The sequence below is a fragment of the Capsicum annuum genome, chromosome 10 (genome assembly GCF_002878395.1).
Source record: "Capsicum annuum cultivar UCD-10X-F1 chromosome 10, UCD10Xv1.1, whole genome shotgun sequence".
NCBI classification, from domain to species: domain Eukaryota; kingdom Viridiplantae; phylum Streptophyta; class Magnoliopsida; order Solanales; family Solanaceae; genus Capsicum; species Capsicum annuum.
This window is the reverse complement of record NC_061120.1, coordinates 204,907,087-204,933,767: the sequence shown is the minus strand read 5'-3', so window position 1 is coordinate 204,933,767 and position 26,681 is coordinate 204,907,087. Positions and strand designations below refer to the sequence as shown.

The following is a 26,681-nucleotide window of genomic DNA, read 5'->3' as shown; positions in this document are numbered from 1 at the left end:
TCTTCTTTTCTCTCAATTTTTATTATTTTTATTTTTTTCTTCGATTTCTTCCATTCAAGTTACATCTCATGAGCAAGAGTTGACACTATCATCTTATAAAGGCAAGACTTACGACTTTCGAACAATAAGCTATGTTTCATGGGCAAGAGTTGACACTACTATATTGTAGAGGCAAGACATATGACTTTCAAACAACAAGTTATGTTTCATGGGCAAGAGTCAACACTACCACATTGTTTTTTGATTTATGAGATATTTTATAACTCTTACCTTAGAGAAAAGACTTAGCTCAGGGACTTTCAAATAGTAAATTATACCTAGGGCAAAAGTTGACTCTACCACGTTATGTTCTCATTTATGAGATATTCTACAACTAATTTCTTAAAGGCAAGACTTAGCTCAAAGACTTTCAAACAACAAGTTATGTTTCATAGGCAAGAGTCGACACTACCACATTGTATTTTGATTTATGAAATATTTTACAACTATTGTCTTAGAGGCAAGACTTTACTCAGGGACTTTCAAACAACAAATTATGTCCTACGGGTAAGAGTTGACTCTACCACGTTATATTTTTATTTGTGAGATGTTCTACAACTATTGTCTTAGAGGCAAGATTTAGCTCAAGGACTTTCAAACAACAAATTATGCCCCACGGGCAAGAGTTGACTCTACCACATTATGTTTCATTTATGAGATGTTCTACAACTCTTCTCTTAGAGGCAAAACTTGACTCAAGGACTTTCAAACTATAAATTATACCCTACAGGCAAGAGTTAACTCTACCATGTTATATTTTCATTTATGAGATGTTTTACAACTATTGCCTTAGAGGCAAGACTTAGCTCAAGGACTTTCAAACTACAAAGTATGCCCCACAGGCAAGAGTTGACTTTACCACGTTATGTTTTTATTTATAAGATGTTCTACAACTATTACCTTAGAGGCAAGACTTAATTAGCTCAAGAACTTTCAAACTACAAATTATGTCCCACGGGCAAGAGTTGACTCTACCACGTTATGTTTTCATTTATGAGATGTTCTACAACTATTACCTTAGAGGCAAGACTTAGATTAAGGACTTTCAAACTACAAATTATGCCCCACGGGCAAGAGTTGACACGACCACATATGTTTTCATTTATGAGATGCTCTGCAACTCTTGCCTTAGAAGCAAGACTTAATTAGCTCAAAAACTTTCAAACTACAAATTATGCTCCACGGGAAGAGTTGGCTCTACCACGTTATGTTTTCACTTATGAGATCTTCTACAACAATTGCCTTAGAGGCAAGATTTAGTTCAAGTACTTTCAAACTACAAATTATGCCCCACGGGCAAGAGTTGACACTACCATGCTATGTCTTCATTTATGAGATGTTCTACAACTCTTGCCTTAGAGACAAGACTTAACTCAAAGACTTTCAAACTAAAAATTATGCCCCATGTGCAAGAGTTGACACTACCACGTTATATTCTACAACTCTCGTCTTAGAGTCACAACTTATCTCAAGAATTTTCAAAGAATTTTGTAAAAATAATTCATGCCCTTAAATTTGTTTTAATGTAAAAAAAAAAAAAGATACTTTTGCGGATTATTCAATTTTTTATTTATTAACAAAATATAATAAAAGTTGAGAAAAAATAAAAAAGCGATCAAACAAAATAGAAAAAAAAAAGATTGAGAAAAAAAGGAAACAAAAAAAAAGATCAAGAAAAAAGCAAAGAATTAAAAAAATTGAGAAAAATAAAAATAAGAGAAAAAATAAAAATAAAGTTTGAAAAAATGAGGAAAAAAAGAAAAAAACGATCAAACAAAATAGAGAAATAAAAAAAAAAGAGTGAGAAAAAAAAAAGGAAAAAAAAAAAAAAAAAATAAAAAAAAACAAAAGAATTAAAAAAATTAAGAAAATAAAAAATGAGAGAAAAAAATAAAAATAAAATTTGAGAAACAAATAAGTATGAAAACTTTAAAAAATATATTTGAGATATAAAGGAATAAAATGATACTTGTAATATATTTAAAAAATAATGAAGTTTATTGTTTAAAGATATTTGATTCAATGACATGCAAGAAACCACCCATATTTGAGTGTGTCACATGCAATTTCCTAGAAAATATGGGTTAATTGGCCCGAACCGGAGGCGGCGGCGCGGTGTGGCATGTGAGCCGGAATAGATGTAACCCTATTTCCTTTCCCAAATGAAAAAGGAATGGCTTTTGAATCTCTTTGTTTTTGCATATAAAAGGAGCTTAGGAATTAACAAGGGCAGTTGTGGAGGAGCTTAGGAATAGGCAAGGGCTGCAGAGGAGGAGCTTTGGAATTGACAAGGAAGGGCAGTAGAAGAAAGATGAAGATGAAGAAGAAGAAGAACAATTCCAATCCACCCTATGAGGAAAAATTAGCAACTACTTGTGCTCCAAAGATACAGAAGAAGAAATCCATTGAAAAGTCCAAAGGTACACTCTTTCTGCTTCTATCTCTCTCTCTCTCTGTGTGTTTACCAGTTAACTCCTAACTCTGTTCCTAACTTTTATTGCAGGCAAGTGCATTATGGAGCATATGGATGTTGCTGAGGCCACTTTTCATTTTAATTACCCTTTCCAGGATGACGTAATTATGGAGATCCACTACAGGTTACCCTTCCGCGATCTTCTTCAATTCAAATATGTTTCTAAATTGCGGAATGCATTAATATCTGATCCTTACTTTGTCAACAAGCATCGCGATCGTGCCAAGAATGATCCACATTCCCAAAAACTTCTTATTTACCAACGTTCCCTTACGGATCCTACAACTTCCATCTATTCTTGTCCTTTATCATCCTCCCTTCAACTGGTTAACAAAATACAAAAACTTGATTCCCCTTCAAGCTCTATAGCCATAATCCATTGTACTTATAATGGCTTGGCTGTTATCCGTGTTTTCACTCCAGCTACTTATAAAAACTCCGGACATATCCTATCGAACCCCTCCACAAGAGAATCAATACTGCTTCCTCAACCAATATTTCCAGTACAGACTGGTTATTCTTTAGGATTGGGTTGTGACTCAACTAGTGGTGACTATAAGATCCTAAATATTCGCAGTCGCAGGCCCGTAGCAAAGTACCTGGTGAAATTCTCTCGTTGAAAAGTGATTCCGGGAGAACTATTGATAACCATCCTCGTGGAATTGAGAATTTGCTGCATTGTTCGGGTTCTGCTTTGGCATTAGTAAACGATGCATTTCATTGGGTCTGTATCTCTGGAAACTATTTCGAGGATTCAAGAGCTTTCTCTTTGGTTTCATTTAGTATTTCAAAAGAAGTGTATGCAGACATACCATTGCCATTGCCAGAGCAATTATTACGCTTGGAGGGCAACATCGGTATTGGCGTTTCTGAATTGGACGGAATGCTTTGTGCTCATTCTATTTGTGAGCATCAGAGGATGCGCACATTTAAGTTATGGGTATTGAAAGACTATGGTGTCGGTGAATCTTGGATTGCATTGTTTGTTATAGATGCTTTGGACATTTTGAGGGCCATACCAAAATATAGGTTTGCGGAAGGTGACGTGCTATTCTCGTCCACCAATTTGCTGGGTAAACCAACACATTCATTTTGGACATCCAGAGGGTCATTTGGAATGTGTTATGCCATTCGGGGTGGATTTGCTTTTACAGAAAGCTTGATCTCTCCTAAATCACTTATTTAGTGTTTGCTCATGTACGGTTGAGGAAATCTTTTATTTTACTCTTATTAGTCTTATCTATTGCTCACCAGTATTTAAGTTTCAAAATTATTACGGAAACTGCCGGCTTAATTATTTCAGTTTCTCAGAGAATCAATCAGAGCGATTTCATTGCTGAGAAAGAAGTGGTTGATCCCATCTTCTGTTTTGCTTATTAGTGCTTGTAATGGTAATTCTTATGAATATTGCATTGACTGGACTTGTTGAGGATGCTCTTGGAGATTCTTTGTTTGGTCAGAAGTAAAATAATCTATGCAAATAAGAAGAAGCAGTCTCTCTTTCTCATTTTGGGTCTTGTTTTATCTCCCCTACCCAATGCTAAAAGAAGTATCATCATTGACTTGATCCACTTCACAGGAATTCTCTTAAATTTAGTCTTTAGTCGATTTCTATTGCAAAAGGTATTTTCTCTAGATTCACATCGGAGAATGAAATAGTATAATAGTATAATAAAACCATCAGTTGGTCACCAGAAATTGCACACGTTATTTCCCGTTATCCCTTGGTTAATGTGGGCTAAGGAAGACATCGACAACACTTTTTTTTTTTTTTTGTATGTAAAAGCAAGCCACGTTCAAGTTTGTTCTCGTGAGAAATTAGATAAGAGAGGTGGTATATTGAAAGTTTTGTGGTCTAATTTAAAAAAATATGTTTGATCCCTGAAGATGGGGTTGGCAGTTTCATTTCCTGAGCATTTTCGAACTAATATCAAAGTGGTGAATGTAGATAGCAGTATAAATGCACTCAAAAGGAGTATTTGGCCAAATAACAAATAAGAGTTGCTGCTCTCCCCTTCCTCCTAGCTAGTATGAATTTCTCAGTTAGACATTCAGAAGTACATTCGGGAATGTGAAAATAGCCCTTTTACTTTAAAGATGCACATTTGTGGCACTGTCGCTATTGTTTTTATGTGCTTGCAGTTCATGGATACTGCAGACGATAATGTTTCATTGATGGCTATTTGCTAGTACTTTCCGTTGGAGTGTCTGAAGTTCACTGTCTAGTTTGAGGGTTGCCAAAATCTAGTGACACGGGTTATAGATATCATCGGTTCAATTGATCCTACAGCAGATGTTCTTTATATAAGGAGGTCCTATTTGTTCTTGATCAAACTTGAACTTAATTGTACATTTGCCAGCTACATGGAGTTGTGGAGATGTTCTCATTACATTCTCAAATGTTCAAGGTTATTAGTAGCGTCTCCCAAGTATCAGACTTTAATCATGTATAATGCACAATTTAGAATTGCAAAAAACTATAGTACTTAAATAGTTTGTAATGTTGGTTGGAATGACGGTGGAGCATATGAATCTTGATCAGGTTACTTCCAATTTTAATTGCCCTTGCAAGGACGACGTAATATAATTTTTGAGATCCTCTACAGGTTACCTTTGCAGATGATACATCTTCCATCAATTCTTGTCCCTTATCGTCTGTTCAACTGGTTTGACAAGCTGCACAAACTTGATTGCCTTGTTGAAAAAAACAGACACACACAGCGGAAACAAATAGACAGGATGACTTGCATGTAATAAATACAATCAAAATAAACACATAGTTCACGCAAATGATGCTTAAAATTAATCAGAAGTACCTCTTGAAGCGTGGACAAATATTTGAAGCGAATCCGTCTTGAAGCGTGCGCAAATATTTAAAGCGAATCCGTCTTCGAATCTGCGATCTTCTAGTGACTCAAATTCACCGCCGAACTCTCTCAATACTTGAGTTGACAAGTACTAAATCAAATACTCAATTCAATTTATTGCCTAAAGGTCCTGTTTATAAAGATACTCTCCCAATCCAAAGAGGAAAAAATAACTCATGCATGTTTCTACTTCAACAAGGACAGTCCCATAAAATATAGGATTCCGATTTCTAGTATAATGTGGGCACCGTAGCACCACAAAATTGATTACTGAAGCTCTCTATTATAGAAATAATTCAAAATGCCAATTTGAATTATTCTTACCATAATAATTTACAAATTATTTTACTAAAATTCGTATTTATACTCTTTTGTTTTATTTTGTAATTTTTTGCTAAATACTTATTTAATTTCGCATGTTAAGATTGTATATACTAATCGATAAATTAAATTACTGATGAATTTAATATAATAATTAATTTTCTTTAGAGCAATGCTTGACTTATTTGTAATGCCCCGAGCCTGGTGCTCGGAACGTCATGCGATGCTCATAATCCCGAAAGATCATAAACTAATCCTTTTCTGATATTTGTACCCGAACACTGCATAATATAATATAATATAATAAATGCGAAAAACTGGAGAAAACTTGCCATAAGGTTATATATACTAAAATAACAAATTTGTCCTATTTTTGGGCAGTTGCTTTATTTTTGGGGAAAAAACATCTAAAAATGTGTACAAATTGTTTTAGACTTGAATTCAACGTGTGAGTATATATGTGTATATAAATATATATAGTTTTTTTTCTACTTTTACTATATTTACTTATTTTGTTTTATATTCAAGTAGTTTTTTAGGGTTAAAATTTCCTTTGAGGCGAAAATTGAAAGGTTAGTTTCAATTGCATTATTTTGATATCCTTAATATCGTATTGTTTTATTTTAATTTGCAGGTAGTAGATGAATGTCAATCGGCTTTGAAGAACTTTTTTAGGTAAAGATTAGGTTTAACTATATTGTTTTAATATCTCTATTAGTGTATTGTTTTGTGATAGTTTATAGGTCGTAGATGATAGTTTACAGGTTGTAGATGAATGTTGATCAACTTTGAGAATTTTTTGTGTACAAGTTAAGTTTAATTGTATTATTTTGATATCTCTTTTATCGTATTGTTTTGTTATAGTTTACAGGTGGTAGATAAATGTCGACTGGCTTTGAAAAAATCTTTAAGGTAAAAATTAGATTTAATTGTATTTTCTTTAATAACTCTGATTTGAGAATTCTTTTTGTATAAAGGTTAGGTTTAAACGTATTATTTTGATATCTCTATTATCATATTATTTTGTTGTAGTTTATAGGTGACAGCTAAATATCTGTCGGCTTTGAGAAATTTTTTGTGTAAAAGTTAGATTTAATTATATTTTTTTTTATCTCTATCATCGTGTTATTTTGTTGTAGTTTACAATGTCGATCGTTTTTATAGTTTTTTTGGTAAAAGTTAAGTTTAATTAAATAAATTCTTTATCTTTGTATATTCAAAAGATGTTGAATTTAATTATTGTACTGTACTCGTGTTTATCAATTTAAATAAATATCATATTTAGTGTATATTTGAATGTATTAAAGTGAGATATTTGCGCGTAAACTAGTAGACTTAATACGTAACGAGGCGCTTGTTTTAAACTTTTTGGAAGAAAAAGAAATAGTACAACACTTCAATTTCAAATGTTTTTACAAATTTAACCTCGGCAGCATGTGTCTTGACTAAAGCAATATTAGTACCACATGTATGTTTGACAGGTGCTTTGCATTATTAATCATGTCAACTATCTTTGTTCCCCAACAATAATTTGAGTTCCAGAATTTGGGGTCCAAATTTGGAAAAGTGATATATTTGATTTTAGGGAGAAAATATACACTTAGATAAGAAATAAATTAAATAAATTATGTGTAATTATATATACTATGATTACTTAATAAGATTTTGTCTGTCTCAAATTATTTATCCTGATTTTTAAAAATAATAATTTTAAATTATTTTTTATTTTAGAATTCCAAGATAAATTTAATTATTCTTTTCACATTTTATGCATAATTATTTTGAAGACTACATATACTTCAATTGCAAGGTGATGGCGCATAAATATAATAAGTAATCAATGAAGAGAAATTATATCTTTAAGACATATCAACTTTATGAAGATCAGAAGCTTGTAGAATTGATCACAATGAACCCCAATTTAATGTTTCATTCTGCCAATAATGCCTGCGCCTTCAGCTGTATTTCTCTCTCAATCAATTCCATAATAGAATCTCTGCGAAGAAAGAATTTACCTTTGTGTTCAACTCTTCATCTCCTTCTGTTTTTGCATTCGAAGGCCAATCTATATTCAATCAGAGAATATATTTACGTGCCTTCATTACCCTTTGAGAGGCTTACACCCAAGTAACAAAGATGAAAATTCTTAATCATATAACAAAGGTGACAAAAGCTTACCAATCAAAAAAAGGAAGTGACAAGAACTTGCACTTCAATGTACACTATCTTAAAATAGACGGACCCTCTAAATCAAAGTACATTCCAAACTCTTGCTTCTTCTATGTTTTTGTGAGTTTCTTTTTTTTTTTAATTCCTGCATGATAAATAATTTTGGACAGAAGGAGTCGTTAATTAACACACATTTTACTTAGGGAAAATTACACAAATCCCATATTTAAGACAATTATTACCTAATATTTCTTAATATTTTAAAAATTACATAAAATTCCTATTTTCATATTTACTGGTGATACATATGTTATAACTTGCACACCCTATTTTCTCTCCTATTTTCACTTATCTTTCTCATCCGTTTAAGCATCATCCTTTTTTTCCCCACAAATTACTATCCTAAAATCTCTCCCATTTTAGTAGATTTTGAGTCAACTTTATTCTCCAATTTTCAACTGATTTCAACCGTAATCATTCATCGTTCATCTTTAATCGTTCATCCTTTAACTGATTTCAAAAATTGACAACTTCTTCAAAGAGGTTAGCTTTTGGTTTATGCTTTAAAATCCTTTTGTGTTAATTTATTTTATCTTCAATGACTAATGAAGATTCAACATCATTCAGCTTGGGAATTTCACAAATTGAAACAAAAAAACTTGTTCATTATAGTAATCAAGTCCTGGGTTTTACTCAGGGCAATTTTGATTACACCAAATTAGGTTTTCGTGAAAATCGATCAAAGCAGCGGAACGACCCTGAAAAATTGAAGATTTTAAGAGAAGCTTTTGCTGCTAAAAATCAAGTTTCCAACGTGTAAATGGAAGATCAGGAAAATCTCCAAATCCCCGTCGGAGCAGGTATTATTTTCGCAACTAATTCATAAATGATGATTCATATAACTAGTTCTTTTAACTGGTGATTCATATGGGTAATTCATATAATTACAAATTAACTGGTTACTTGGGATTCATATTTTTTTGGGTGATTCATATGGGTGAAATACTAAAATGATATTTTAACTGGTGATACATATATTGTGTTGGTGATTCATAGATAGTGATTCATTTGACTGATTCATATGGGTGATTCATATAATTGCATATTAACAGATTAACTGTTTTTTTGGTGACTCATATTTTTTTGGTGATTCATACGGGTGATTCATATGTCTGAAATACTAAAATAATATTTTAATTAGTGAAACATATATGGTGCTGGTGATTCATAATTAGTGATTCATATAACTATTTTTTTAACAGGTGATTCATATGGGTAATTCATATAATTACAGATTAACTGATTAATTGGTGATTCATATTTTTTTGGTGATTCATATAGGTGTTACACTAAAATGATATTTTAATTGGTGATATATATATTATGTTATGGTGATTCATATGCTTGTTACTTTTATTTTCTGTGGATTATTTTTTTTGTTTATACATATTTGATAGCACTTTATGTACTCATTTTTTTGTTGCCGTAATTTATAAATATGTGATTCATTTGACTTATGGATCATCTTCTGATTTGTGTTGTTGGCAGAATGTTAGTTTGTGAAAAAACGACCTTCCCACAATGTAAGGATTGGTAGTGCACACAATAGGGATCACTTATTTGATGCTGTAGCTATTGACACATGCGATCGACAAGGCAACATTGATAGTCAGTATTATATTAGAGACAATGCTATTCCAGCTATTTCTCAGGTCCCTGTGTGCAAGACTAATCTGAAATATGTAAGGAAGATTCCTTCCAAGAGAAATAGGTAACCATTAAAAGTATATCAGTCACCATTTGTCAGTGTGTTTGATTTTGGGTCAAAAGATAAAGAAGTTATCCACTCGCATAAAAAGGATGACCACTACACGACCAAATACGCTGATCTAAAATCAAGTCTTGATTTTATAATTGCACACCCGGTGAAAAAAAAGTTGATTTTATTACATGGCGCAATCAAGTAATTGTTGGAATGATGATGTATGCCTCAAAGAAATATATATAGCAATTAAACTTTTTATTAATTTTTATTATTTAAGCACAAGCTGATTTTTACAACATGACCCAAAAAATTTAATGTTTGCGGTATGAATATAGCTTTTCTGGTAGCAGATGTATCATAGTGATACATCTGGGTCTCATATGTATCACTGTGATACATATGTTGTCTAACTTGAATTTAACTTGAAAATTTAATAAGGAAGCATGATTAAGTGTCATCATTTGAACAACTGATTATTATTATTTGTTGATGATTGAAGGAAATGAATGTTGATGATTGTGGCTTGTTTGTTGCAGCATATGCTAAATTTTTAAGTGACCGGCATCAAATACCATCTTCAGAGTTTGATCCGAACTAGCATCGTACAAGATACGCATCCTTGTTATGGGACTATGGTGTGAACAAGGCACGCACTGGATATATTAGTGACAATCAGGATCCGTCTAGGTCTAAATGCACCTTCATTCGGTCTAAGGATACAGAGATAATTGATGTTGAACCGTAGTTGTCTAGTATTTATTGTGTGACAAAAGGATATTGGTTACTTATGCTTGTGGAATTCTAGTTTTTCAGTTTTTTAATGTTTGGGGATTTCTGAATATATCATGACAACATTCTTTTTTGTATAAAATGTCATGACATTTTATCTTAGAAGCAGATATGGTATTAGTACTTTTGTGGGCAGTTTAACTTACATAATCTATCACTAATTTTCAGTTATATATATTGATATGTAGCATCATTATTTTGTTAACAATCACAAGTGATCTAATATGTATCACCAAATACCATATGAATCACCATTTATATTACTAACCAGTTTTTATATGAATCACCAATTTTTAGGAAATGTATCACTAATTATACGAATCACCATTTTTCAAATGGTTAAAATGAATCTCTAGTTAAAAATGATTAAAGCTGAATAAACTGTAACCAATATGTTGAAAATGGATCACCAATTAACATGTTAATTTTAATTTATAATATGAATCAACTAATCTTACACGAATGGTTTATATGAATCACATAACAATATTAAGTTTTTTAATATGTATCAATTGAAAACTATATGATTAAAATGTATCACCAATTAACCTGTTGAGATTAAATAGTAATATGTATCATTTTATAATTTCGTTTAGAAAATGTATCACCAGCATTCCTCATGAACTCTAACATATCTGCATAAGATAATAATACTAATGAATTATAAACAATGATCTTAAAAACACATATCTCTTTCAATTGTAAACAAAATATATCAAGCAATGAACTTTTGAGTAATTAACTCAAATTATTGAATTTAAAACTTTGAACTAATTAAACATGTATGATTAAATAAAAAATATCACATCTCTGTTGGAAAGTAGTTGCAAGTATGTCTGTTGTGACCTTCATACCCACACTTGCCACAACGATTTGATGTTGATGAAAACTTTTCACTATTTTTCATTTTTCTACCTTTCTTAGGTCTTCCTGGTGGGCGTTTATATTTTGGAGGCAAAACCACATCTTCTAAAACCTCCAGTGGTACATGCCAATCTCGTTTATTGGGCATTGGACAAAGCGGCATTTCATAAGTCTTCACCAGTGCCTTCTTCTTGTAGTAATATTAGCAGTATGACTTTATTTTCGTTACATGTTTGCTTTTCAAAACAACAATAGCCTGCGCGTATGGTATCTCATCAAGCTAAAATCTACCACAGTTGCAAGTTCTATTATCCAACCAAACAATGTATTTTCTTCCTTCTTCATACACACCGTATAATTAGTTAGTTGATTCCCTAATCTGAAAATATTATTCCATAAATTTTTATGTAAATCAACACAATATATGAACCATAAAAGACCCAGATTAATTAAATATAAAGATTAAAAATTCAACAGGAGGCATATTTCAACAGATGTATCAAAATGATACATATGACTCCCAGATGTATCACTTTGATACATCTGTTAGCAGAATGTTAAAAAAAATCTGCAAATCAACTTAGTTAAAGTATAATGATTATTATTTTAACTTACCATCATACATGATGACTTTGCCTCGTTCAATTGAAGAATTTGTTGAAACCGACCAATAAATGTATTAGTACCAGGCTTATAGGACGCCTTGAATGTCCAACTACATTCCGGCGATTTGTGCAGCAACACATAACTAAAATATACGTCAAAAAAATATATCACCAATATGAAGTTACGTTAATCTTTTTATAAATGAATCACAATATATCATATGAATCACTATTTTAATAAAAAAAAATGAGCCAATTAACTAATGAATAAACAGTTAATATGTATCACAAATCTGAACTTAATCAGTTATTCTTTTTTATTATATGATTCACCAGTTATATGAATCTCCAGACATATGAAAAAAATGTAACTGTATGTTTATTGTAGTAGGTGTCTTCTGCTTCTGATGTATGTGCATATTTCATTGAATGCAATTTTATTTTATAACATATCAAAATAGAAAATGGAGCATCAGTGTTAGCAGATTGGAATTGAAAGGGAAGAGCAATAAAAGACCTCTTGTACACAAAAGCACACACCTATCGTCGTACTAGGTGGTTTATGTCCACCTCCTCCTTAGCACCAGAATGTACAAGTCCAATCATCACAGTTTTGCCTCTATCGTGAACGTTTTGCACACACTGCAAGAATGTTTGTGGTTTCCCTAAAGCTTCAATAGCTATGTCAACACAGTCACGAGTTCCATTGAAAAAAATTTAGAAATTTTAGATGGAAGATCGATTTTTTTGTTCCAAAATTGAAAAACTTTGAGCTTCTAATTTGGTTTGCTTCAATGTTGAACTCTTGTCAAATGGAATTGCATTTTTAACGCTTGTAACAGTTTTGGCGAGATTTGTTAAAATCAAAGAAAATCAATTGCTTTCTTAAATAACTACCAAATCTATTTCATATGTATCACCATTTAATATGTATCACCGCTTAGCAAATGTATCACCATTTCAAAATTCCGGAATAAGATGTAATTAACAAAAAAAATGGAATTTTATGTAATATTACTTAAAGTATCAGGGATTTATGTAAGTTACTTTTTTACTTAATTTTATAATTTATCATTCATGACAAATTGCTTAGGCCCAAACTTAAATTGCTTGGGCCCAATCTGAACATATTTTTGTTTATGAAAAAATTAACTATATAAACTAATTAGATTAGTTATTACAAGTTATAACAAAACTTTTAAGTTTTCAAGTTATAGTAACTTTCATTTTAAAATATATATATAAAAAAGATTTTTTTATTTTGTTGAAAGTACAAAAAAGTAATTAATGAAAAAGACAAATTAAGATTTAATACAATTAATATACACTTTACCTTTCTTAAAAATAGTTAACCTTAATTACTGATATTTATCCACCCCCAAATTCCTCTAACTTGTTTTTTCTTGTATTTTAATGCTTGCATTAAGAGTTTTCATCTTTTTATACTACCTTCCTCTTTTTACACAATTTATTTCTGTCAGTAAACAAAAAAGGTCTTCTACCAAAGTGTTGCTAATTATATTTTGAAAGAAAAACAAAAATAAGTATTTCTTTAGATAACAAATATGAATTCTGTTAATTTGCATTCAATCATGATACGTCATGGAGGGAGATGGTATTCATCAGGGAGATGGGATTCGTCATTGTAATACCTCTTAAAATCCTAAGTCTAAAATTCAGCTCAATAAGCTTTTCAAACTTCTAAACTTAGAAAATTTTGCTAAGTATTCAACACTTAGTCTCATTTTAGACCTTCGAACTTCGAAGATTTATTTGACAACCTTTCCGACCTACGTTGTCCAATTTTTAAGTTGCGTTGCGATGGGGCAAGGTCGTAGTACATCCCGGGTGAGTTTCAGAATTTTTGGAGTAGCGTAAGGGCATGTTTGGGTGCCCAAACTAGTAGCTAAAGGCGATAGGCCTGCATCGCCCAGGCTAGAGCACCGCTCTAAGTAGGGCGCCGCCCTGGGTTTAGCACCACTATTACGAGGCGTCGCCCAGGGTAGTCCCCCGGGCCAGGCAAGGCGCCGCCCTGCAGATCGCCCTAGGCCAAAAACCTGCATTCCACCTCCATATTTTAAAGGATATTTTGGTTATTTTCCACCCACATATAAACTCTATAACACGGAATTAATCCTAAATTGAGCCAAAATATACTCCTTTAGCTCAAAATTCTCTCAAGAATACAATAGGGTTTTCATAGGAGCTTCAAGATTCCAAGGAAATTCATCGTCAAATTTCAAGAATCACCCCGTCAATCTTCGTAGAATCACAAGCTAAGGTATGCGGTGTGTTGATTTATGGACTCCTTCCATCCATAAAGTTTAAGAACCCTCTTTCAAATTCTATATCATATTATTTATGTGATGAATGGATTATGTTCATGTTGTTGATGTTGAATGATTCCCAAGTTGGAATCTTTATGTGTTTTTATGAATTTATGATATCATATGAGTTAGAAACATGTAAATTTGGCCGTTCATGATGAATAATTTGTTGATTACACTATGCCTAAGTTATGCATGTTAGGTGTTTGATAAAATGCCTAAAAGACTAGATGTCATGTGTTATAGTTAAATTGTGACCTAAATGATAAATGTATGCTGCACCCTTATGAAAACAATGACTTCTATGATATTGTTGTGTATTATGATTGTTGATGAAATGTTCATGAAACTAGACTGATGAACTTATAGCATGTTGTTATATGTATTCCCTTCCATGTATGAGATTTTGAGAACTATGTGTAGTATGAAATCTCTCATTGTGGCATTATAAATTGTGAACTCTATTTCTATGATCAAGAAGTACCATGTGGTGTCAATTTCCTTCTATCGAATCCTGGGGGTACTTGTACCCCAAAAATATAGTTGTGTGCCTAGAGCTAGTGTCATGTTTTCACGATAACCTCAGTCAAACCATGTTCTACAGAACTCAGTCAGTCATGTGACTCAGGAAAGTTCAGTAACTTAGTAACCTCAGTAAGTCTCAATAGTTCAGTAATCTCAATGATCTCAGTACTCAGTGATATCAAAAACTTCAGTAATTCTAGTACTCTCAGTAACTTCAGTACTCTTAGTCATTCCTCAGATCTCTATAGTATTTCGTCAGTCCACGGAACTCATTGAATTCAGTTCAGCTAAGCAATACCTTCAGTATCAGTTCAGTTTAGTTGATCAGTTCAGCTAATCAGTTTAGTGTCTATTCAGTTGGGAGTAGGATTCAGCACCGAGTAAACCCAAGTGTAGGGTGTGGTCCTTAGAAGCAATTCTTGTGTTCCAGAACTACGTATCCAGCATAGGTAGAGATGCACCCTATGCAATTAGGAATCTATACATCTTATTTGAGTTTTCTATCAGGAGGGGTTGACGAAAGAGCTCCCTATCAGCGAGGGTATACTCACACCAGGTCTTTACCCGTGGAATGGTATTGACACCCTTCCAGCTGGGGTTACAGGTTGGACTCCACCAATTCAGTTTTGGGGCATGTCGGTTAGATAATTACTTCCCACAGTTTCAGTTTCAGTCTCAGTCTCAGTATTAAACTTCAGGACTGTCAGATACAGTCAACTCAGATACAATATGAAACTCAGCTAGTTCCATCAGACTCAAGACTGTCAGATACAGTCACTCATGTTATCAGTCATATCAGTAATCAAAACTCACGTTATTAGTATTCAGCTTCAGAACTGTCAAACACATTCAATCAAATCAGTTTTTCATAATTTGAACTGTTAGAAACAATCATTCAGATATTCATATCAATAAATACAGTCATACAGTATCCCAGTATCAGTAAACCCAGATGTCAGTTGATCTATGTTATCAGTAGGATCATAGTCAGAACTCAGTATTCAGTCTTATCACGATGTCAGTTACAGTTACATATTCATGTATACATTCTCATGTTCATGTTAGTCAGTCAGTTAGTATTGTTCATACATATGAACCCTATTCTGTTCAGCCTACCTCACATGCATACTCAGTATATTCAAATGTACTGATACATTTGCGCTATGGTGTTTCTTTTATTTTACACCATAGGTTCAGAGACACGAGCTCTAGATCAGCAGCAACATTCCAGTGTTCAGAGTTGCTGTGAGTCCTTCTCATTTGAGGAAAATACGATGATTACTTTACTATTTCAGTATTTCAGTTTAGTTTTCAGTAGATGGAGTTAGTTGGAGACATGTTCCTTCAACTCCTTATTCAATACAGTTAGAGGCTTTCAGACTATAGCATGTCAGACAGTTTTATCAGTTGTTGGGTATTGTTATGCCATTTTCAGGCATTGTTTTATCAAAAATTTATTTAGATTGAACCTTGTGGCCTTTCAGCCGTCATTTTTGCATTTTCATGTTATATTATGCAGTGTACGGGTACAGATATCAGTCATGGGTTAGCTTGTGGTCCTTCAGGGTCATGAGCACCGTGTAGCATTTCTATTTATAAAATCGTGGAGTTACAATCATGGAGGGAGTCATGTTGTTGCAAAGTCATGCACATCTGTGCTCCGATGATTCTGATTATGTTTTTTAGGATAGCTTTCATCTTATAGAAAAAACATACATACTCTTAGTTCATCAAATTCTTGTACACCATTTAAGTAGCTTCTTCTGATAAATTCACATATTAACATGCATATCGATGAATTCTTAGTAGTTGTTGCCGAATGATTGGTCATTTATATGTTATTTTCTCACTTAGTGATTATGTCTATCATCTCCGATCTTTATTTCTTTTTATTTTTTCTAGAAAGCATGCACATGATGTGGGTAGTAACAAACTTGCACTCATGGACTATAACAGTACATACAAACTTGCAGATATTTGATTTTTTTTTTTTTGTATTAAATTGGTATAAAATGATATTGTATCTTTTTTTTTATTTATTGTTTGTTTTTCTAATATAGTTAATAATAAATTAACTTTTTTGGTGCTCGATTATTAGATTGTGGGTATGAATAAAGTTTATTGTTTGTATTTATGTATTATTTATATAATGTTATGCCACTTTAATGATTGTTTCGTATTTTACATCGTTGAATGAAATTGATATGAACTAAGTCGCATTAGATGGTATTGAATTTGATATCAACTACATCAACTTATACATTTTTGATTCTGCAATTAGTAACATTTGACATAAATACTGTATCATGAAATAGGTGCAGAGCAATTGATTGCAATCCACACTTGGGCTACTTCTTCTTCTTCATTATCAACATCATAAATACTGGCACTTCCCCACCAATTATCTCTTTTCATAATTTTAACATTGATGATATTCAGTATCGTGTGTATGATAACTATTCAAGATGTAAATTATTACTATATATGTGTATACCATACAAGTAATAATGAATTTTGAAATATAGTTCTGTTGCACTAATTTTATGTATAGATATACGTGTACACCAACCGTACTTTGGGTGTCACACAATTCTTCTGTTTATTATCTTTCCATTTTTATTTGAATTGTTTTTTTACATGTGGTGCCACGATTATATAATCATATGATACTATTGGAATTCATATTTCATTAAAGAATTAATATTGTTAGATTTCTATTGAACCGTTTATACTAAAAATAATCAACAATTACATAATATATGTATAATCTATATACAATATATGTATATATATCGATCGAAAAAAATAATCAGTAAATTCAGACAGCTATTTGTATTAAGGTCCTTAGTTTATAGATGCATAGTACCATTATTTATACTTATATAAATCTTTTCCGAGAATAATCATGAACGTAGTACAAGTATATATTTACAAGATTTGATCTATATGTATTATGAGTAAAAAATAATGTTGGATGTCCACATTTGCTATCAAGTTGATGTAAATTTTTCGTCAATTGTCATTTTCTAGGGACTGGGATAATTATATAATAAATGATGAAAAAATTAACTCTATAAACTTATTAGTTAATATTTCCTAATTACATTATGAACTAAAATATTTTTGTTTTTATTATTTAGTGATCGAGAAGAGTCACTATTTAGAAGAAATTTAATGAATGAAAATTAAAGAGATAAGACTTTCATTGGTAATTAAAAAAGGTAAAGACATAAGATTTTTATTGATAATTAAAGATTGAAAAATATGAAAAAGTGTATAATCTCCAGAACTGGGCCCTCCATCTCCCACCTTTTTTTTGTTGATGACCTTACTCTGTTTGCTAGGGCAAATTCTCAAAGCTGCCACACCATTAACAGAATCCTCCATAACTTCAACTCCAATTCAGGCCAAAGAGTCAACTATAGTAAATCCAAGGTTGTCTTCTCCAAAAATTGCTCCCAAAATACCCAGGATAACCTATCCTCTCTCTTAGATGTCAAATCTTCTATCAACTTTGATAAATATTTGGGGTTTCCCATCTTCCACAAGAAGCCTGTTAAGTCTGATTTTCAATACTTCACTTCAAGAGCAAGCTTGCTGGCTGGAAAACAAAATTCCTTAATATGTCTGGCCGGGTCACCCTTGCTAAATCCTCCCTGTGGTTTGGGTTAGAGAATGTATTCCAACCCAAACTCCCTGTGGGCTAGCACTTTTATTACTAAGTATGGCAACAGGGGGGAAAACCTATACAATACTTCTAGGACTTAGTGCAACATTATCAAGAGCTGGAACATGTGCAGGAATGCTCTACATTAGGCCATTAAAGATGGTACTAAAGTAGATGCCTGGAGGGACAGATGGATCCCTAGGATGCCCCCCCCCCTAAGCTACCATCATCCATGGTCCCAATACCAACCCTCCTAACCCAGTTTTAGTTAAAGATGTTTGGAAGGAGGGAGGATGAGACTTTCTTAATTTACCCTTTGATATCCCTCCTAACATTATTAACTCTGTCAAATATTCCTTTATCCCCAACTCCCACCTTATCAGAGACACCCCCTGTGGGTGTTGAGGGGTAATGAAAACTTCTCTTATAAGAGTGTCTACCTCTACATTGCCAACAAGAACAAAACCACTGAAACCCCTAACAACTTTTTCAGTTTGGATCTGGAATCTAAACCTCCCTAATAAAATCAAAACCTTTATGTGGCTCATCCAGCATAACTTCCTCCCCACCAACGCTAATCTTTATAATAGAGTCATCGCATCAACCCCTCTTGCCACAAGTGCAACAACACTCAGGAGGACCAATCCCATATCTTTTTTCCTTGCACCATGGCCAAATCCCTATGGGCCCAACTTATTCAAAAGTACAGAGGCAACATTGAGCTTCACCCCAATATGTTTGATCCCAACAACTCGCCTAACACTTGAAAAATACTTAACAACCTCTACTTTGACACCACCACTCCTTGGAACATCTTGTTACCCTTCTGTCTCTAGCATCTCTGGAAGGTTAGGAATGTCAACTCTTTCCAAAATGCCATGTCCCAACCTTGTTTCAGCATTTCTCATGCTGAGTCTATTGAATACCACCTTATTGGAAATAAAAAAGCAAACCTCCATAACACTGTCATTAATTTAAGATGGCAACCCCCACACTCCAACACTTACAAACTCAACACTGATGAATCTTGTGCTGCGAATCCAGGAAAAGAGGGAATTGGAGGTGTCATCCGAAATAGCAAAGGTGATTGGGTTATGGGTTTTAACAAAAGCTTTACCCATGCAACCAACAACCTCATGGAGCTAATGGCCTTAAGAGAAGGCCTAACTCTAGATCTTTACCATAAAATCAAACCCTTAACTGTAGAGGTGGACTCAATGGAAATTTTAAATATGTTTCATCGTGGTAACCCTCTCTATGATTCAATTGTTAATGCTTGCAGATTTTTACTAGAGAGCTTGAAGAATTCTCCAGTCCAGTACATATATAGAGAGCAGAACAGGGTAGCGGACATGCTGGCTAAGCAGGGATCGGAAAAGGACCTTTTTGACAGACTCCGTGTCTATGTAACTCCACCAGCTAATGTAGGAGTAGTTTTTTGGGAAGACTTAGAAGGGAAAACTATCTCCCAATCTATAAATGCTCAACACGTAGCGAACCAAAGCAGCTTTATTTTTGCGCCTGGCTAGGCACCTGTACAAACTCTTTTAATTAGTAATGCATCTTCTTAACTTACCAAAAAAAAAAAGTAATTATTCGAGTTAATAAAAAAAGTATAAAATCAGATCTTAAGTTTAAAAACTATATTTACCATATATATCTCCTTAAATTGTGGACAAACTTTGATATTTAGTTATTAAAAAAAATATTGATACCTTAACTTGCCATAATTATTCAAAATCTTTAATTAATAGTGATAAATGTTAAATGCTAAATATAAGAAAATAATAAAAATAATAAATATTACAAAATTATTTTTCAAAAATTTAATTAAAATATATTTTTCTCAAAAGTTGCTATAACTTGTAATTATTTCTTAATTGTAGTAATTAATGAAAAATTATGCTATAACTTGTAATTAACAATCTAAAAAGTATATTTGAGATAATTTTTACTTGTTTATTAACATGTGCTTTCATATATTGAGATGTTGAATTCTATGAACTAAAAAGGGGTCATTTGGTAGAGTGTATTGAAATGTTAATGCATGCATTCGTTTAATGTATATTAATAGTATCTTGTTTGGTATACTTTTTATCCTCTGTATAACTAATGCAAGTATTAGTTATACCCTGTGTATTGAGATGTGTATAACTAATACCTCAAAATCCATGGCATTAGTAATGCAATGGATCTAATGCATGCATTAACATGCTTAAAGACTCTATTACCTCTCAAAAAAAAAAAATTGCATCCTTTCCAACATATATATTGAGGGTATTATGTAAAAAAAATTATTTTTTTAGAAATTATGTAATTCATGTTTTTTTTTAATACATCGAACCAAACACTGCATAAGAAAAATACAAGCATAACTAATGCAAGTATAACTAACACAAACATTACTAATACAAACATTAGTAATATACCATATTTTGTATTATTCTTGTACACTCTACCAAACGATCCCTAAATTCATGACAACCACATGACATTTATGGTAAATTGCTAGTGGGAAAAAAAGGACGCAATGTTGACTTATGCTTTGTCTTGTGCAAGCAAATTGATGAATGATGGTGCTTAAGAGGATTATACTAGAGTTGCATGGCCCGTGTCAGCATGGGCCCAACACTATAGACATTTTTTAGCATCAAAATTTGATATTGATGAGATAAAAACATAAATGTACATTGATTTAAAATGATAACTTTTTAAATAATAACTATTTGATGGTACTCGCTAAAGAGTGAAGTTTTATAAGATAGTTTTTTTACATGATAAGAAAGTGTGATATGTCGTGTAGTCGGGCTATTTTAATTGTTTGATAATAAGATTGAGACCGGTTACAAAATATAAAAAAACTGTAGAACTAATATTCATAGGATTATTTCATACAAGAACTGAAACAAAAAATACTTCAATTAACAACAAAGCCTTGGAGCATCTTCTCAAAGACAAAACACTTATAAATACAGATATTGAAATGTTTTGAACCACTACAAAGTTAAGAAATTCTTATAAATGGGTGCATAATATTATCAGATCTAGATATCCAAATATAACAACAGTTAGAATTGAGGTGGTAGCAAGAAAAATATTTTCAAGATTAACTATTGTGATTTATAATACTTTTTATGTAGTTTTTAAATGATATATGTTATACCCTCTGTCTCAATTTATGTCATCTTGTTCCATGCTTTATTATGAATTTGTTTAGTATTCCGTGTTTCGAGCCGGGGGTCTATCGGAAACAACCTTCTACTTCTTAGAGGTAGAGGTATGGACTGCATATATTTTACCCTCTCCAGACCTCACTATGTGGGAATACACTGGGTTTGTTGTTGTTGTTGTTGTTGTGATTTATAGTACTTTTTCTGTTGTTCCAATTTACGTGACAGTAATAAAATTTAGAGAGTCAACCAAAATTTTTTTATGTCTTTTTAATTACTTTAAATTGTTAATTATTATGATTTATAATACTTTTACGTAATTCTCAAATATATAATAGATTAAAATTGAAAGTAAAATAAACAAATATAAAAGGAAGTATCTAAGTAGGCAACACAAACAAACACGTTGATCTGCTATCTTCTTATCATTTTATGTATATTTTTTTTTTTTTTATTAAATATCATTAATTTTCTAATACTTAGATGATTAATTAAGAGAGGTATTTAGTAAAATTACAATTGAAACATCTGAAATAAACATGTCATAAATGTCTATTTTTCTTTTTTCAATTAAATATTATTATTTTTTTAATACATAAATGACCTACAACAATTAATTAGGAGTGATACAGTAAAATCAAGGTTGAAGGACACCAACCTAATTTAAAACATCAAGAGTTAATTTATCATTTGTCGATTTTATCATTTTATTAAATATTATTAATTTTTTAATACTTAGATGACTCATCATAATTAATTAGGAGCGATATTTAGTAAAATTATGATTGAACTAGCTGCAACAAATATATCATAAAAGCATATTTTCTTGTTTTAATTAAACACTATTAATATACTAATACATAAATGACTTATAATAATTAATTAGGGGTGATATAGTAAAATCATGGCACAGCCTCTTGAAGCAGCCATGTCGAAACCAATATAAATTTTTTTAATACATAAATAACTTATAATAATTAATTAGGGGTGATACAGTAAAATCACGGTTGAAGGAGGTCAACTTAATTTAATACATCAAAAGTTAATTTATTATTTTATGTTTATTTTATTTTTAAATATTATTAAATTTTTAACACTTACATGACTCATAATAATTAATTATGAGTGATATTTAGCAAAATTATGGTTAAAGCAGTTGCAGCAGACATGTCATCTATTTTTTAATTAAATATTATTAATTTTTTAATACATAAATGACTTATAATAATTAATTAGGAATGATATAATAAAATCACGATTAAAGCAGCTGAAACAAACATCATAAATATCTATTTTTTAATTAAATATTAGTAATTATGTAATATAGTAAATAATTTAACTCTAATATATAAATGACTTATAATAATTAATTAGGGGTAATATAGTAAAAAAATATTATTAATTCTAATATATAAATGACTTATAATAATTAATTAGGGGTAATATGGTAAATTACGAAGCAATTAGGGGTAATATAGTAAATAATGAAGCAGCTGGTCGAAACCAGCGCTTCTATTATATAGAAATAAATCACGGACTAAAGAAAATGACATTTTATTTGTCACATGTGTATGCATACACTTTCTTCATTTCAAAATAAGTGTCGTTTGAGTTCATTTCACGTTTATTTAGAAAAAAAAAAGAAAATAAATATAAGGTACTATATTTTAAGTTATCCCAATTTATTAGATATTTCTTGAGAATTAAACATTATTAAGATGAAATGGTTAATAGTTAGAAACACTTACTATTTTTTATTTTTTATTTTTTATTTTTAAAGCGACACTTATTTTGAAATTTGAAACCAGCGAGCATGAAAGAAAAATATTTGTTTTGTGTGAATCCGTCTTCCAATCAGTTCGAAAGGTCTTTAAGCAAATTGATTAAAAGATATGATAACCTCTAGGGAAGTTATCTTAATTTAGTGGTGTATAACATCTAAGAGCCATTTTGGAGAATCGTAATATTTGGATAAACTATTTGAGATGTACCAAGTTCAATGTAAATATTAATTGAGATGACTAATTTTTCGAGCATCTTATGAGTTTTACCCGTTCGTTCAAAATACGAAAATAGACAATTTGGTTACGAATTTATAAAAGTTTGAATCAAATAAATTGCTCCTCAATTTTAAAACTCCTATAAAATTTTGAAACCCATGAATCATTCGTTGGTTTTAACTTGTAAAAATTTGAAACCCATAAATCTTTTTTTTTTTTTTAAATTATACAAATACACAACTTATGTTTTCAATATTTCAAAAAATCCAACTCCCCAAACATATTACAAAACTCCCAATATATACACAGAATGTTACGTATATGTCGGTTATGTTATGTATATTAATAGGGAGAGAGAGAGTAAAGTAATTAAAAAAGTGAGAAAAAATGTAATTACTTCACAAAAGATTGGTATTTATGTTATTTATATTTTATTTTTTTTGTGGTTTTGAAACTCTAACAAAATCCTAAACCCCCTGAATTGTTTCTTGTTTTTGAACTTACAAAGATTTGAACCCCTAATTCGTTCCTTGTTTCAAAACTTCACTAAAATTTCGAACCCCATACACCACTACTTTAGTACAGGCCTAAGCCCAATAATCTCAGGAAAAGGCCCATATATTACCACATCAGTTTATGCCCAAGCCCAATAATCTCTAACTGGAGAGTGTTCTCAAAGAGAAAATCAAGATGGAAAACACGTAAGGAGAATTCAAAAGTTGAGATGATAGAAGCAGTGGCAAACCCAGGATTTAAATAGAGTGGGTGCTTACTACAGAAAAAAAAATAAAAAATCACGTGCACCTAACCAGCTTCTTGTTTAGTGGGTGCTTTTATATAATTTATACCCACTTTTATATATTTTTTTTATGTAATTATACCTATTTCGCGCCGAGTTTAGTGGGTGCCGGAGCACCCAAAATGTATGTGTAGGTCCGCCCCCGGATAGAAGGTACAGATCAATGAATGCAGAATCGCCTACAATTGCTTCAACGGAAGCTGCTATAGGTATAGAAAACGTCCTTAGTTTCTCGATTCATTCGGTGACGTAAAATAATCATGTATAAATAACATAAATCCCACCATTTTGAAATATAATTATCTTCTCTCTCTATTTTTTTTCCCTCAATTAAAATTTCTTTCTCCCTACTCTTATACATAAGTCATACATTACTATTTATGTATCTAAGTTAACTGATTTAACTATAATTAAAGAAATAAAATATATGAAATTAACTATAGTTAAACACATAATGTAATTAACGCTATATTTATGAAATTGTGATTAATGGATCCCTCAAATTCAGTAATAGCTTTTCAATTTCAAAATTTTGAAACACCAAATCAATTCCAACGATCAAAATTAGAGATTGAGGAATCTCAGGTTGATTTTGACAATTGCATTCCCTGTAATAATATACATTGCAAATCAATATTAGTTTAATATGCAACAAAATGTAATATTTCTTTTCAAAACCTAAAAATATAAAATAATATTCATGCCTAATATTCTTTATATACATAACAATGTTATATAATAGGTTGAAATAAACATACCTCAACTTGTCTAGCAGAATCATATACATAACTGTGTTATGTGTAACATACATAACTCTGCAATGTATATGTTCTGAAAATACAATAGTTGGACAGTGTCTATTTCAATAAATATAAATAACAAAATTATAGATATTGATTGATATACATAATAATTATGATATGTAGTAAAGAATTATTCTAAGCATGCGACTTGATAGCATTGACTCAACCAAAGTGAACCACAAGGAGAAGGGATAAAGGACGACGACTAGATCTTGGGGACTGTTGACAAAACATGAACATCTTGTTTAAAAGACCACCACCATGTCACTATTCCAAAGAAAATAAATCAATATGTTGAAGATAAAAAGTGTTCAATAAGAAGAGATACGTACTTTGCATTTTGCACTCTTATTACTCATCCACGGGACAACGAAAAACTAAAGTTTTTAGCGCTGTGGAGTTTCAGGTAGGGTTTAAGATTATCCTGGTAGGATTTTTATGAATTAAAAATAAGAATTTGAGAATAACAGTAAATTCAAAATTGAAAAAATTGAGGTTTTTTTATTGCACACTCCTTCTAAGAAAATAAAAATATAAAATGAAAAAGATAAAGTTATTAATATGAATTATAGAGAGAAATTATAAATATGAAATGTTTATTATTAATTAGGACTTCAAAATATTGTGTAATAAAAGAAGGTAATTGGAATTTTTGTAATTTTTTTGATTATGCCATTTTGAGCTCAACCCCCGTTCCTCCAAGGCCCATTGCCCCATTCTCCTCCCCAAAGTAAAATATGTAAAAAGTATAAAACTTAGGAGTTGTTTGGTAGGAGGGATTATTTTTTTAATTCATGTATTAAAATGTGGAATAAATTAATATAATATTTGGTAGCAAATAAAGAATAATGTATAATTAATATATGAATTAATTATCACCCTACATGGTATTATAGGGTGTATAACTAATACATCCAATTTGATTAGATTAGTAATTCATGAATTATAATTCATGGATAAATATTAATAAAGATAAAAATGCCCTTAAATTGTTTTAAATGTTTTTAATTTTTTTTTTATTCAATATGAGTTATTTCTTTTCAATTTTCAAGATGATAATCTCTAAATAATTTTAATCATTAAAAAAACTACTCCATTAACTTAGAAAATATTTATTTGTCAAATCCCGAAACAAATTGCATGGTTGCATGTAGCTTTAATTTTGTAAATAGATGTATCACAAATAAAAAAAAATTGCTTAGATTTAACACTTTACGAAACACAATTCTATGTTAACAAAAATGCAATTGTCTCATTCAAAAGTTACACGTATCCCCTCCAACTTAAGAGTGCAAACAACAAAAAACATAAAGAAAAGATAACAATTTTTTATTTTTTACAAATAAATGATTAAATCTTAAAATTCCAAAATAAGTTATTACTATAGTTATATTGCTGATTTAAAAAAAATAAAATAAAACTTTATAAAGTTAATATACAAAATTATTGTATGTCAAGGTTTTTTTGATAAATAAATAATATTTTTTTTAAAATATAA

General features: G+C 31.1%; 2 protein-coding genes across 2 annotated transcripts; both read left to right on the top strand.

Annotated features, from left to right (window-relative positions):
• The first annotated feature begins 2,110 nt into the window (after positions 1–2,110).
• Positions 2,111–3,959, top strand: LOC107843590 (putative F-box protein At1g50870). The gene is made up of 2 exons (XM_047397231.1): positions 2,111–2,459; positions 2,543–3,959. Exons 1-2 carry the CDS (start codon positions 2,351–2,353, stop codon positions 3,130–3,132), a joined length of 699 nt encoding a protein of 232 aa, XP_047253187.1. The 5' UTR covers positions 2,111–2,350; the 3' UTR covers positions 3,133–3,959.
• A 15,330-nt stretch (positions 3,960–19,289) lies between these two features.
• Positions 19,290–19,940, top strand: LOC124887876. The gene has a single exon (XM_047397796.1). It carries the CDS (start codon positions 19,290–19,292, stop codon positions 19,938–19,940), a length of 651 nt encoding a protein of 216 aa, XP_047253752.1.
• The last annotated feature ends 6,741 nt before the right edge of the window (positions 19,941–26,681 follow it).